The sequence below is a fragment of the Mus caroli genome, chromosome 10, assembly GCF_900094665.2.
Source record: "Mus caroli chromosome 10, CAROLI_EIJ_v1.1, whole genome shotgun sequence".
Lineage (NCBI taxonomy): Eukaryota > Metazoa > Chordata > Mammalia > Rodentia > Muridae > Mus > Mus caroli.
In genome coordinates, this window is record NC_034579.1 from 55,738,326 (window position 1) to 55,754,198 (window position 15,873).

Here is a 15,873-nt window from a genome sequence, read left to right on the forward strand (position 1 = left end):
AACCACCAGAAATGAGATCTGACGCCATCTTCTGGTGTCATCTATGTATAATATTAAATAAATCTTTATACAATGTATCTATGTATAATATTAAATAAATCTTTGGGCGGGAACAAGCAGGGTCTGAGCAAGCAGAGTTGACCAGAGTGAACAGAGGTCCTAAAAATTCAATTCTCAACAACAATGAAGGCTCACAACCATCTGTACAGTTACAGTGTACTCATATACATAAAATAATAAGTAAATCTTTTAATAAAAGAATAAGAAGTATAGCAAAGCCAGGCAGTGGTGACGTATGCCTTTAATCCCAGCCCTTGGGAAGCAGAGGCAGGCAGATTTCTGAGTTGGAGGCCAGCCTGGTCTACAGAGTGAGTTCCAGGACAGCCAGGGCTACACAGAGAAACCCTGTCTTGAAAAATCAAAAAAAAAAAAATAGCAAAAAGCCATGGTCTCTTCCTGTGTCCAAGGGAAGCCCTAAATCTGGATGGTGACCACATCCTTGTCCTTTTTTTCAGCCTCCCCTCCCCTCCCGAGTCACATTGCTTCAGCCAGTGTTTCCTCTTCTGCCATAGCCCCGAGAGCACCCCCTTCATTCCCTGGTTACTCAAGCCCACCTCTCATCCCAGAACCCACACACATGGTTCCCACTGTAACAATGGCCTCATGATGCGGCAGAGCGTCAAGGCCCCTCCAGGACATACATGCGCTACTGGGGGCAGCTCCTGGACCATGGAACCAACCTCTAACCCCAGAGTAGTTTAAGATGAAAGTATCTCTAGTTAAAGAGATAGAGCAAGAAACCTCTGGAACGTCCCTTACAGAAACAGCAGCAATCTCCAGGAAAGGGGACCACAGGAAATCCCCTTGAAGAGCTTCACACCATAAAGACAGATCTTTGGAGCCTGGCTGAGCACCAACCACCAACTCCCTCCTCACCATGCCCTCCTGCCCTGAAGACTCCATTTGAGAGGCTAGAGAGATGGCTCAGCAGCTAAGAGCACTGGCTGTTCTTCCAGATGGACCCGGGTTCAATTCCCAGCAGCCACATGACAACTCACAACGTCCCTAACTCCAGTTCTAGGGGTTCTGACGCCCTGAAACAGACATGCATGCAGGCCAAACACCATTGCCCATAAAATAAATAATCTTTTGTCTTTTTTTGAGACATGATTTCTCTATGTAGCCTTGTCTGTCCTGGAACTCACTCTGTAGACCAGGCTGGCCTCAAACTCAGAGATCTGCCTGTCTCTGCCTCCCAAGTGCTAGGATTAAAGGTGTGTGCCACTACCACTCACCAATAAATAAATAATTTTTTAAAATACTCAATAAAAAAGGAAGAACCCATTGGAGAGTATCTGACAGATAGCTCAGCAGGGGAAGGCACAGATGCCAAGCATGAGAATCTAAATTCAATCCCTGAAACCGACTTCCCACAGAGTGTCCTCTGACCCCTCAATAGCACTCTGTAACACACACACACACACACACACACACACACACACACACACACACATTCAAGAACCAATTTGACCAAACCAAAATTTCCAGCTTTGACCATTCCTTTGAATAAGCCACTCCAAGTGACAGCCCTACCTCACACCTGAGGATCTGGTAACGTCCTTCCTCTTGCTAATCTGTCCCTGACCCAGGGTATAAGGTGGGAGAGAAGAAATCCCTGACACATATGCCTGGGTCACCAGTTGTGGAATATCACCTCTCAAAAGGCTTGTATTAGAGGCCAGGCTCCAACGGACTCAGTAGCGCTTAGAGTCCACCCCACAAGAAACCAGCAAGTTCCAGCGGCCACACCCCCTCCCCCATGCTACTACACTCAGCGGCGTGGTTCTATCTGGACCTGCAGTTTACAGACTTGGGTGGAGCGCTCAGTACTCCAAGGAGGGACGTGTATCTACAGCCATGCTTCCCTGGGTAATTTTCTCTGTCATTTCCCCACACCCTCTCGGAGGCGCTCCAGGCCTGAGACATTAGCACTGGCAGAAGCCCGCCCACCCCACGCAAGCCCCCGGGGACACTCACGATATTCATGAGCGTGAGCACGTAGTTCTGCGTATGCTCCCTGCCGTGGAAGCGGACCACCGAGTCATCCACCGCCAGCAGCACCTCGATGCTGTAGCTGCCGGGCTTGGCATGTCGTCGCTTCCGCTCTGCGTCACCCAGCCGGTCCCCCACCAGATCCAGCACATTGGGAAGGTCGCCGAGGCCAAAGGCTAGAAACAGAGAGAGTGGGAGTCTGAGCCATGTGCTGAGTGGGTCTTCATAGCTTTCTTTTTGTAGACAGGCTCTCTCCAGCCTGGTCTTGAACTTACTATGTAGTTGAAGATAGCCTTGAACTGGTGATCTGCTTACCTCCACTTCCTGAACTTTGGGACTGCAAGCATGTGCCACCACGCCATTTCATGAGAGGCAGCTGAGTTGAACCCAGGGTTGGTCTCCTGACTGCTGGCAAGCACATCTCCCCAATCCCTCAAACACTCATCTGAAACCCTACTAGAGCAGACCCAGAGCTGGGGGTGTAGACACTCCACAAATCCGCTCCTAGCAGCTAGCAGATGAGTAGACAGACAGATGGCAGGTGGGTGATGATGGGGGTGGGGGTGCTGCCCGTGACTCTACATTTTAGTTCGGGTGACAGAAATGGATGGATGGAGCTGGCGTACAGCATGAGGGCTCCTTATCCAAAAACACTTCAGACAGGCGTTGCCTCCAAAGCTTGGAACTCACATACATCCTGACAGCTGACCCTGACCCAAAATTTCCAATAGGGAATTGCTCCAAAATTCAGAACAGTGACCATTCCCAGAAGCCCAGTATCTAAGCCCAGTGGCAATTCCAGTAGCTGGGATGGGCCACTGGGAGGAAGCAGGGAGGAATCCTGTGTGTGTGTGTGTGTGTGTGTGCCCCAGCCTATGAACACCGCTCAGATACTCAACACCCCTGGAGCCCTTTGTCCGTGTCTATTATAGGGAGGCTCAGAAAGGTTACTTAACTCACCCTAGGTCACACAGCAAATGAGTGGCAAGAACCCAAACTATACACTGGAGTCTCACCCCTATTACTGCATCCAGGGTGGGACCAAGCAAATTTCCCCCTCGGTGAATGAGAAAAGGGGAGTCTGTGTTAACGGGGGTATCAGGGACACCTCAGTCATAGTCTCTTCTATATGACCCCGGAGGCACAGTGAGCCAGAGCTGAGAAGTATCGGGGAGCCCACCCAGAAAGCCCCCAGTGAATGGAAAACACACAGCTCCTCCAAACCACCAGCAATCTCCAATCCCCGAAACCTAGGGTGACCCGTGGATTCCATTCCCGGACCCCGCCCACAGCCAGCTGCACGCTCAGAAAATTGCACGCACATGTGCAGACCAGCGCCGTCACACCAGCCCCATACAGGGGACGACGGCTGTGTCCCAGAAATGAGGGGTGTACTAAGACCTCCGAGATGAGAAGCCTTGACTGCTAAAGGGATGACGTCATGCAGGCCTTGAATGGTACACCTGTGTTCACACGAATCCACCCTCATCTTGGGGAGAACTCAAGATTTTCAAGAGGGCAACAGGAGGGTTTTGGAATTAAACAAGGGTCTTGGTTGCACACAGGGCAAAGACAGCATGAAGCCGCACAGTTATGTCCTCCAAAATGGTCACTTTGGGGACTGAGTAGATGGCTCAGTGGGTAAAGGGCTTCCTTCTGCACAAGCATGTCGCCCGAAGTTGGATCCCCGGCCCTAGAGAAATGCAGAGGGGGGAGGGTTGCCTCCCTGGAATCCTAAGATGTAGGAGGCAGAGACGGACTCCTCGGAGCAAGCTAGCTAGCTCGATACTCAAATCCCTGAGCTCCAGAGTCAAGTGAAACATCCTGCCTCAGTGCATAAGGTAAAGAGCATTCAAAGGAGACACTCATGTGTACACACTCCCCCAAGTACACGTTCACGTACACATAAGAAGCAGCATACACACAAACACACATGTATACACATGTCACATACATGTGTTCACAGCTGAGGCCCAGAGCTCTGCCACAGAAGTCTATGCAGGCTTATATCCAGTTGTCTCCTCAGGAAGGATGTGGGGGGAAGGAGGGATGCCCGGGGCAGGCCAGGGATAAGGAAAAGGGTATCTTAGTGTGCAAGAATGCCTGAGTGTATAGGTGTGAGTATCGGGGTACAGGGGTGCACAAGTACATGTCTGTGTATGTATACAGTATCAGTGTGTAGGTGCACAGGTGTGTGAGTGTTGTACATGTACCCTCTTCAAGAAGCCACAGCCAAAGCCACACCCAGAGGCCCTAGAGGAATTGGCCCCTTCACCCTAAGTCATAGGTAAGCACTGAACTCATGGACTGGAGGCAGTCTGAGTGACAGGCCCATCTGGTGGAGCCCCCCAAGCCTTCCATCTGCCTTTCCTCCAGGGCAGCTGGACTCCCTACACACACACACACACAGACACGGACATGGACAAGAGTCCATAGGGGTGACTGAAAGGTGATGTAGCCTTGGGGGTCTGTCCCGCAGGAACCCCAGCCTATGCAGAGCATGGGACAATGGGGAGTCATGTTGGCTCTACAGGGTCCAGGAGAGGGACACCCACAGAGAATGGGGCCAGGCAGACATGGGGGCGGGGATCAGCCTGGGGCGCTCCTCTGCCAGGCTCATATGCCAAACAGAAAGCAGGCCTGTGAGAAACCCTTGGCTTGCCTGTCCCCTTGGGACAGGTACACTCGGGATCTTATCACGAGATGTGTTCCTACTAGTGTGCTTCTGAATCGAAGGTGCCCCAGAAAGTCCTCTACCGCCCCTTGACATTAGAGGACAGACTTTGAGCAGCCAGGCCCAGACCATTAGCTGGTACACAGGACTTTCACCCAAGTGCTTTGAGTTATGGAAGACTGGACACCATTCCCTGAGCTGATGCTTCAAATCTATGAATTTGGCCTTGGGGCTGCCATCTGTATGGAAGGTCAGGGTCAGGCTAATAAAGAGGAGCTGGGCTTTCCCAAGGCTCTCTTCAAAGATAGCTTTATGGTCATTTGATTCAGAACTGACCTTAACAAAGGAGAAAAAAAATGGATCTTCAGAGATGTCACTGCATAAAGAACAACTGGTCTCCCACATTCCTTCCCACGAGGCCCCACCTCACAGGACCCCGGCATGAGGGCGTGGCCACTCGAGAGCAGATTCCATCCGTCCCTCCCCACCACTTCGAGTCAAAGGAACTCCACGACCAAGCTGACCAAGCTACGGCTCACTGCGAAGCTGGCCACAGGGCCGGGACTGGCACCTGTCACATACACTGTATCTTTCAACGGTGGTGCCTAACTGTGGGTGCCCGATTTTAAGGGGTTCCCACATTAGCACGCTACTCCAGTGACTACTGCAAGCCCCGACATTTGTCAAGGGACTGCTGTTGGCCTCAATGTGAGCAGGATTGGTAGGCATTCCCCAACACCTACAACTACAGCCTTAGTAATTAGCATCCATTGTTTCTTCATTAGGACAATGAGATTGGGGGTGTTAAAGGCACTTGCCTGGGATCATTGAGCAAAACAGTGCCCTGGATAAAAAAACTGTCCCTGCTGTTCCACCACCAGGCACTGACTAGAAATGTCCTAAAGAAACTTCCTGTTGCTCACACATAACTGTGATTATTTTTTTCAGGGGGGAAAAAAAAACCAGTGGCCATTCATTCAACCTTCTGCCTCGGGGTAGCCACAGCCTTCAGAAGCAACATGGTGGATGCATCCTCAGAGATGCTAGAATCCCAAGGATCCGTGTTCAAGACCCAAGTGACTTTCTCTAGCCCCTGGTTCTGGCCAGGGCTAGCAGCCCCTTCAATCCACTGGTGTTTCTCTCCCGGCATGGCTGCTCCTTACGGTCTGGGCCCATTTTACAAATGAGAAGACTGAGGACAGGTACTGAGAGCTTAGATCAGAAGTTATCCCATAGTTGGGGACAAAAAAGGTCACTCCTGCCATAGCCTACCTTCGTTGTGAAGGTCCCCATGAGGCTCTGTCCACTCCTTCTGGATGGCTTCCCGGCGGTATACCACATGGGTCCTCCCGCCAGCTTCTTTCTCCTGCTGCCCTCGCTCCAGGGGCTCAATGAAGTAGTCTGAGTTATCTGTGCGGATGAGGCCGGCCTGGGGGCCAGGGAGAGCGGGAGCAAGGGAGAGAGAGAAGAGGTGAGAACATAAGATGCAAAACAAACACATGTGTGGACTCTTCCTCCAGGGCCTTAGGAAAGCCAGGGACTCCTGAAGTCAGAAAGGTATAGGGGGGAGGTTAGAACCGCTAAGCATGGGAGTGGGGAGCAGGAGCAGGGAGGACCCCCATTGTAAACACAGCAGACCCACATTGCTTGTGCCAGTCATCTGAGGCTTCCTGTGAACAAAGACAGTCCTACTACTTTGCAAGGTGAGTGGGGAGCACACAGCCAGGTATGGCATTCTGGCAGTATCCTTCTCCCCCTGTGGGCAAGAGGGAAAGGCCCAGAACAAAAGAGAAAGCAGCCCTCAGAGAGGTGTGGACCCTGCTCCAATACAAAGGGCTATTGTTTCAGACCTGCAGCTTGTGAGACAGCAGGGGGCTAACGGCCCCTCAGAAACCTAGCCAGGATAGTGCACTGAGGGTGCAGGCTCCACTTGCAAGCTCCCATACAGCCCACATCAAAATAGTCCTTAAAAAAATAAAATAAAATCAAGAGCTGGCCTTGGAAATCAAAACACAAAAATCTAACCTTGGCCAAACCCATCAAATGTTATTAGCCATCAACGGAGACTGTAATCAAAGAGGCCAACAAAACATGAGGAGATGTATAATGTTAATATATAGGCTTGCATATGGATATAGACACACACACAAACATACATGCACATGCACACACATGTGTGCGCGCATGCAGGCACACACATGCACACACAAGCCACATCATCTCTATAAAGTAGGCTAGACCGCTTACTATGCTATTTCACAAATAGCAGATAACAGATTTGTTGAATTCACTCTTTTTAAAAAAGATTTATTTATTTATTTATTTATTTATGTATATGAGTACGCTGTAGCTGTCTTCAGACACATCAGAAGAAGGCATCGGATCCCATTACAGATGGTTGAGATCCACCATGTGGTTGCTAGGAATCGAACTCAGGACCTCTGAAACGGCAGTCAGTGCTCTAAACCACTGAGCCATCTCTCCAACCCCTAACTCACTTATTCTAACAGGTATCTATTGAAAGCCTTCAGCATCCCAGGCACCAGGAACCCAGATGTGAACATAAAACTGTGCACATTTTTTATAAGCTGACAGGTCTCCTCCATTTGAACCAGAACTCCCCTCCTTAAAGCAGCCACCGGACACTATTTGGTTTCACCCACGTCCCCAGCTCGGTCTGTTTATGTTTCAGGGAAGTCTGTCCCTGCAGCATCGGCCCTTCTTGTCTGTCAGTGATGCAGAAAACTGAGATGGTCAGGAGCATGATACCACCTTCATACCTCAGTACAGACCCATCTGTGAGGCCAAGGGATGCTCGGGAGGAAATGGTGGTACTGTGATGGTGTGCAGCCTCCCTGGGCTGCCAGGCAATTAGCACAGGCTACCCCTATAGTCCCAGCATGCCTGGTGAGGGGGGGGGGCGTTGCTGAGGCAGGAAAATCTCAGCCAGCCTGGCAGAAGTTCCTTCAACAAGAGACCCTGTTTCAATCAAGACAGAAGAGACTGGAACCCAAGCTTGTTCTCTGATGGCATGCACACTGTGGCGTGTGAATGCTTGCATGCACAAGTTTGCAACACACAAACACCATGCATACTCCTGTGCACACACCACACACACACTGCACACACACAGACCAGCATAACACACACATGTACACAGTGGACATAATACATATACCACATATACAACACATATACTTGCACACAAACACACCACACACACATACACACACACATACATGTGCGCACATGCACACACAGCACACATACCACATACATCACATACACACACCACATATACACACACACCACACACACATCATACATACTTCTGCACATACACAGCACACATGCACCACACACACACCCATACGTACACACACACACACACAGCACACATACCACATATGCCACATATACAGCACATACACATGTAAACAAACACACACCACCACAGATTTCACACACCACATACACATCACACATACTCCTGCACACACACACCACACATGCACCACACACACATACATACACACACCATACAATGCCAGCATCAGCATTCCTTCAGAAGTCTCAGCACCTGCCACTTGCTCTGGCAAACAGCTAAATGTGGCTCAGCCTCTGGCTCTGAGGAGGAGTCAAGGATGACGAATGTCCTCACCTGCCCAGCACTAGGGCAGGTGTGGCCCCGAGGGATGGGTGTACATCAGATACCTAGTTACAAGAGTTAAAAACACAACCTTACACCCCTGCCCAAGGAGGCGGGAGTTGGCCCCATGGAAATCTTGGCAAGAACGCGACTAGAAGCAAGAGGCTCAAAAAGCTCCCCAGAATTAGCTTCATCCTCTTCCATGCTGCCAGCACACCTCCACACTGCCACAGACAACAGACCTCCCTCACAGACCTGTATGCAGCCTGAGGGAGAGATATGGTGGCCCCAGCTAATACACAGACACCCTTAGACACGCAGCCTAGGCTAGACCCCACAGCTCAATGAAGGGGGTGTGTGTGCATGAAAGGGAGAAAACATTAGGTTAGTCAGAGAGGGCCATCCAAGATGGAAAGGGGATGTCAGGTGGAAAGAGCCCTTGGCCAGAGTCATGGGCTATGCTAGAGACCAGAGAGGCCTGAAGATCACAGACAGAAACTGAGAAAGGACAAGAAATAATGGCCAAACTCAAGAGCCTCTACCGCCATAGAGCTATAGAACCCCAGGGCACAGGAAATGTGCAGGCTTGAAAGGACAGCTGGTGGCCTCAAGTGCAGGACATGTCCCAACGTTATAGCCGCTGGGCAGTCTTGACAGGGCTGATGGGGAGGCTTAGGCCAGCCCACCATCGCTTTCCAGGTTCCTTCCTATGCCCCATCTATGCTGGTGAGGGGCTGTTCCTGGGGTAAACAAAGACACCAACCCTTCATAGGTCCATCCAGGCCAAGATTCACCCAACTGGGCTTGCCCAGGATGGTGGCCTGTGCCATCTCAGTCCCCATGCTTCCTGAAGTTGCCTGGCAGAGCAGAACTCCCTAAACCAGTAGGTAGAAGACTCCACACACCTTTCTCATGCCGTGGCCCTCCTTGCCCAGATCCTCTGTTCTGAGACTTCTTTCGCCAACTACACAAAGAGGATCTTCCAAATGCTGACATCTCCTGCCTCACGGATGGGCGATTTCCCGTGGTTCAAAGCAGGGATGTGAGTTCCAGAAGGATCTGAAGGAACTGCCCAGCCCACAGACACTGACCACACTTCTAAGTTCCAGATTGAGATTTCCTAACTTAATGACAAAATCAGCTAAGGGACCTCTCACTTATGCTTGGTTGTCTCCAGGGACAGGAACCTTCCTCTCTTGTGATGCAGAGGGGACTCTATAGTGTCGGGGGTTGGTCTGGTGCTGCTGTGTATCAGTGATGCTATATAAACCCTGCTCCACAATGTAAAGTTAATTGGTTTACAAAAGGCTAGAGCCTGTGATTGAGTAGGGAGTGAAAGGTGGGACTTTGAGGATTGAGTGAAGGATCTGAGGAGAGATCAGAGGAGAAGAAGAGGGACAAAGGGAAAGGAGATGGGGAGAGAAGGAAGCCGCCATGAGAGGAGATGGAGCATGAGCACATGGCCAGGAGAAGTAGCAAGTAATAAAGGACACATGGCTGGCATGTCAGTTAGATTTGCTCAAAACCTGCCTAATCTAGGCTTACCCCTAGTAAATAAAAGACCAGGATTGTGTGTCTTCTAGATGGGATAGAACAAATAATTCTTTTTATAGGGGTGCTCTGCTCCTAACATGTCAACTTGACTCAGCCTAGAGTCATTGAGAAGGGAATCTCAGCTCTGTGACTGTCTTTCTCTGGTTGGCCTAAGAGTATGTCTGTGAGAGATTGTCTTGATTGTTAATTGTCATAGGAGGGCCCTGCCCACTGTGGGCGGCACCATTCCACAGGTTGGCGGTCCTTGGCTGCATAAGAAAGCTAGCCAAGCATGAGCCTGGTTAACTAGCAAAGCGTAGTCCACCATGGTTTCTACCTTCAAGTTCTTATGCTGACTTCCCTTGGTGATGAACCTTGACCTGAAAATGTAAGCCAAATAGACCCTGCTCTTTCTCCCTAAGTTGCTTTTGATCAGTGTTCTATCACAGTAACAGAAAGGAAACAAGAATACGTCTCTGTTCTACATTTTATAAACTGCCTTATTATTTGTTATTATTAAAAATAGTTCCTACAGCATCATTAACCTTTCATAAAGGCTCTAATACTGGAGCCATTTCAGAAATTCGTTTTAGAAATTTAGAAAATAAAACAACTTTCTCAAGTCACCCACTGAACAGGAGCCCAGGCCTGTGTGGTCCATAACTGATACACCATATAACCTTGGATCATCTGGGCTGGCATCTGCCCTTTGGGTCCTTTCCTAGTCCCACCTGAAATTCTCTTGGCTTCTGTTGGAGTCTGACCTTGCAGAGCAAGAATGCTCAATCTTGACTCTGCCAGCTGTTCCCATGGAGACCAGCCCACTCCCCACCATGAATGTGACAACAGAGAAGACCCAAAGTGCACGGCTCAGAAAAGGAACATGTCCCGTTACTACTCAGGTGACTTCCCATCCCTCACTTGGAAAGGGTCCTCAGCTCACACTGACCTTCCTGTCACACAGGCACCGTGGACTCCTCGAGCCCTGAGGAGTCTGCTCAGCCTCCTATCCTCAGGCCTTGCTCAGGGCACACTCGAGGAGTCTGACTCCCACGACAGTTTACTGAGTAGGGCAAAAAAGCTGGACCCAACAAATGGAGAGGGGTGAGGGGGGCGGAGCGTATACATTGCATATGTTGTGATTATGGGTTTCACTGGTCCCCAGAGATCAAGAGCAGAGCCTCTCCAAAGACTGTTCTTATCACATCTGGGGCATGATGCCTAGGTCTGAGCCAGATCTGGGCTCTCTCTGGACCTCAGAGACCCTTCTCTTGTAGAGAAGATGAGACAGGAAGCCTGGCCCTGGCCCTGGTCCCCAGCTCCAGCAATTCCTAACCATCATGGAGATCACCAGGGTATGACCCCCCTAGGCAGCACAAGCCCTGACTCTTCCCCAGCAGCTCTGCTCTCCTCCTCTAGACAATAAGAGACTTGGCACAGATTCCCTTGAATCTCTGCCCTGGCCAGGAAGCCAGGCACCACGCGAGGCAGACAGACTGGCAAGCGGAGCCTCCTGGCTCCCTGCCTCCTCGCTAAATCACTCCGTCTCTCAATTTATGAGATGTTTATATTTCTGAAAAGTGGTAGCTAATTTTAAAAGTACTAAAATCAAATCAAATTTCTGGGTAAGACATCAAGGAAAAAAGGGGGGAATTATTTGTGGAAGGCTGGAAAAAAATCAACGTCGGCTCTCTGTGTTTGCCTCCGCTGCTTATTTCTTCACAAACAGTAAATAGGTAGGAAATAAACACTCAAAGGGTTCCTCACGCAACAAAAACAAAACAAAGACTGAATCCTTGGTTACGTCTGACAGAGCCAGATACCGCGTGGGTCCTCAGCCAGGAGAAGGCCCAGTCATCCTAGCCTTCCACTAAATTCCCTTTAATGTGGTCGTTTCTGCATGTCCTTCCTGGGAGGCATATGGCCAGTGGGAGCAGGGATTCTATTTGGATTTTCTTCCAGTGGGCCTTGGGATGACATCACTTACATGGCAAAGGCAATGGCTTCTCTCTATCTACACCCAGCGGCCTCCAGGAGCCATGCGGAGGTTTTCCCCAGCTGTCCAGGTGGGGAGGAACTCTCAATGTCAGTATGAAATCCCAGGGCATCTGAAGAAGTGGTCACATGGCAACTGGAGAGGGGAGTGGGGCTTAGAAATCACTTTGTGACCTGTTGTGAGAGCTCACTGCAGGTCACAGTTCCTTACTAGTAGCTGTGTACCATCAGGATAAAGTCCCAGATAGTTAAGTAGATAACTGAAGCCAAATTATTTTGAAATGTGTCCATAAGTGTGCTCTGGTATGCATGATATGTTTGCTCTGTAGGTTACATATATGTGTGTGGAGACGGAGGCAAGGGGACACTCAGACAGCAATCAGAACCTCCAGGGAGGCCATAGGAAAGCCTGGGAAATGTGTCCTCAAATGGAATGGAAATCCAAGCTTAGAAATGGGCCAGGCTTTGTCTGTGCCCTGTCGGGTACAGAGATGGGCTCAAAACTGGCTGTGAGACATAACTGCAGGGCATTTGGGAAGGAGGGTCTCTTTGGTCTCATGGCTTCCCAGAAGGAAGGCCTTACAACAGTCAACTCTAACTGTGCTCAGCAACTGGAGGCCAGATGAGGATTAGACACTGGGTCCCCTAGGTTCCTGACTGTTCTCACCCCAGCACACTGCTGTGCTACCCCAGCACGGGTACCCCTATCTCTCCCTATACGACAAGGCTACCGTAACCCCCTAAGTCTTCTGCAAGCTAGAAATACTGACCACTGCTCCCCACTCCCGGCCTCCATCCCTCCTCACCACCTTGGACCTCTTGGTCTACATGTGTGATAATTCCCCAACAAAGATCTATAATTCTCTTATCTCTGAAAAAAAAATTCAAGGTAGGCCAGGTCTGAGGACCTGCAACTTCTGCTAACCTAACCCTGCAGGCAGCTCAACTGCACGCAGCACCCAAGGGTCCTGCAGGGCCCAGATCCTGAAAGGGCAGTGCTAGTTATTTTCTCTGAGCCACGGTGTGAGAGAAGTGCCATCCACTACCCTAGGGCAGGGTTCCTGTCAGGGCTCTTCTAAGCATAGGCATGACAAAGAACAGTGGGGGAAAAAAAAAAGACAAGCCTCTACTAGTCTTAACAAACTTATATCTGGATGATATAACATTTATGACCTGATAATTAAGACAAACAGCCCAATTTAAAACTAGGCAAAGGATCTGAGTAGCCATTTCTCCGAGGACTATATTTCAATGGCCAAGGAAAAGGTGCCCAGTGTCATTAGTCAGCAGGGAAACTCAAATCCAAACCACAACGAAATACGGCTTCACACCCCCTAGGTTGGCTAGAATCGAAGTAAGATAATAACAAGTGTTGGCAAGAACGGGGAGAAACTGGAGCCCTGACACATCGCTGGTGGGAATGTAGACTGCACAGCCACTTGAAAACAGTCTGGCAGCTCCTTAAGCAATCGAGCCCTGCTGATACAAGGTCCAGAAAGTTCACTCCTAGATATAGACCCAAGACAAACAAAAACACACCCACCCCAAAACCTGTCCCAGACTGTTAGCCTTCGTTGCGAACTTGACAGCATTCGGAGCCACCTAGGAGACACACTTCTGGACTTGTCTGGGAAGGCATTTCCTAAAAGGTCTAACCAAGGCAGGGTGAACCATCCTGATTGTGGACAGCATCATTCTGTGGCCCTAATCAAAAGGGGGGAAAAAGGAGAAGCAAGCTGAGTCCCAGCATTCCCCTCTCCTGCTGCCTCCACAAAGACAGTGTGGCCAGCTGCCTCACGTGCCTGCGGCCATGCCTCCCCGCCATGATGGGCTGTCCCTCTTCGTAAACCCTAGAGTCCCAAACCAATCCTCCCTCCCTTCCTTAAGTTGTTCTTGTCAGGCATCTTGTCATAGCAAGCAGAAAAATCACTGAGTATCAGTGTTCATGAAAGTACTGTTCACATCGATCAGAAAGTGCAGGGAACCCAGGGTGCCTATCAGCTTCATATGACACGTCCACACAATGGATCGTCTAGCTAATAAAAATGAGTGAAGGACCAGTGCATGCCACAGGGAAGATGAGCCTAGCAACACTGCACCAAGTGAAAGAAGCCAGATACAAAAGAGGATGTGTTCTGTGAGCGCCCTGGAACAGACACTCAGTAGTCATTGGGAAAATGCACAGAGAAAGCAGTTGAGTGGCCACAGGGCAGCAGTAAGAAGGGATTGCTCTGGGGCAAGAGGTAAGGGACAGCCATTTCTCTGTGAACTGACAGAAACCTCATGCTGACTGTGGAGACAGCTGCACATATCTATAGTTATCTACTAACAGTCCACTCAAAACCCAGGTGTGGCTGGCACACAACTATAATCGCAGCCCTCAGGAGACAGAGGCAAGTGAAGCTCTGAGTTCAGTCTGGTCTATAGAGCGAGCTCCAGGACAGCCAGGGCTACACAGAGAAACCCTGTCTCAAAAATCTAACACCCTCCCCCACCCTCAAAAACAGAAAGAAAGAAAGAAAGAGAGAGAGAGAGAGAGAGAGAGAGAGAGAGAGAGAGAGAGAGAGAGAGAGAGAGAGAAAAGAAAAAAGGGAAAGAAAAATAAGATAAAATCCACTGAACTGTGTGCTTTGAATGAGTGCATTGCATGCTACGTGGTTATCACATCTCGGTAAGGCAACTGAGTACTGGGGAGACAAAAGGGGGAGTGAGGGGGAGCTACTCTCACAGCAACCAAGCTGCCTATTTCCTTGGAAGTGTGAGTCAGCATGGCTCAGAAGAAAGCCTGGGGATGCTGTGAGGCCCCAACTGAGGGAGATCTGCTGGAGACAAGGGTAGTCAAGGACTCAGGCAGAGCCCAGAAACACAAAAAACACATTGCTGCAGGCAATTCAGACAGTGCTGCAGCCTTGAGGGCAAGCAGGAGCACAGGGGTCTTACATGACCAATGGGTGAGCCCTAGGATTCTCCACCCCAGCAGCTGAGGACTCCCAGGACAGCTCAAAGGCTGGAAGAAACAGCAGGAATCCAGAGCCTCCAACAGCAGGGGCTGTGAGTATCTGAGGGTCAGGACATCTGTAGGCTCTGAGAGGGGTTGAACCTAGCCCATCTGCAGCAATGTTGTGGGTGATATGAAGAAATGCAGAGACCCTAAGTTCAGCGGGTTCCCCATTCAAATCCTGACCCTGTTGCTTATTCAGGTAATCTCCGGTAAGGTGACATGACATTCCTGTGCACCCGTCTGGTGAGGAGTAATGCACATGCGACATCCGGACATCATTTCTGCCTTCCAGCGGCAGACATGTGGCATCTCTAGCTGCTGCTGTGATTGTCATTAACACCACTCAAACTATGTTTTAGAGCAGTGGTTCTCATCCTTCCTAATGCTACAACCTTTTAATACAGTTCACGTTGTGGTGACCCCCCCAACCATAAAATTATTTTTGTTGTTACTTCATAACTGTAATCTTCCTGTTATGAATCATATTGTAAATATCTGATATGTACATGGTCTTAGGCGACATGTGTAAAAGGATCATTCGACCCCACCAAAGGGGACACACCCCACGGGTTGACAACCATTGTTTTAGAGCCTGAGGCTCAGAAACAGGCTGCTGGACCCAGGGATGGGAGCACCAGTCTTGGCAGGGCAGTGGTGGTGCACGCTTTTAATCCCAGCATTTGGGAGGCAGAGGCAGGCAGATTTCTGAATTCGAGGCCAGCCTGGTCTACAGAGTGAGTTCCAGGACAGTCAGGGCTACACAGAGAAACCCTGTCTCAAAAAAAACCACCACCAACAACAAAAAAACAAAAAACAAAAAAACAAAACAAAGAGAGAAAGAGAGAAAGAGAGAAAGAGAGAGAGAAAGAGAGAAAGAGAGAAAGAAAGAAAGAAAGAAAGAAAGAAAGAAAGAAAGAAAGAAAGAAAGAAAGAAAGGAAGGAAGGAAGGAAGGAAGGAAGAAAGGAAGG

At 49.7% G+C, this 15,873-nt stretch overlaps 1 protein-coding gene across 2 annotated transcripts in view; it reads right to left on the reverse strand.

Moving 5' to 3' along the window:
- The window catches only part of Adamts14 (ADAM metallopeptidase with thrombospondin type 1 motif 14), a 79,661-nt gene that overhangs the window by 49,058 nt on the left and 14,730 nt on the right, over positions 1-15,873 (reverse strand). For both annotated transcript variants that reach the window (XM_021174539.2, XM_029482694.1), the window contains exons 3-4: positions 5,999-6,155; positions 2,038-2,228 (exon numbers count right to left, since the gene is read on the reverse strand). In XM_021174539.2, coding sequence (XP_021030198.1) covers positions 2,038-2,228; positions 5,999-6,155 — 348 coding nt within the window. The remainder of the gene's footprint in view (positions 1-2,037; positions 2,229-5,998; positions 6,156-15,873) is intronic.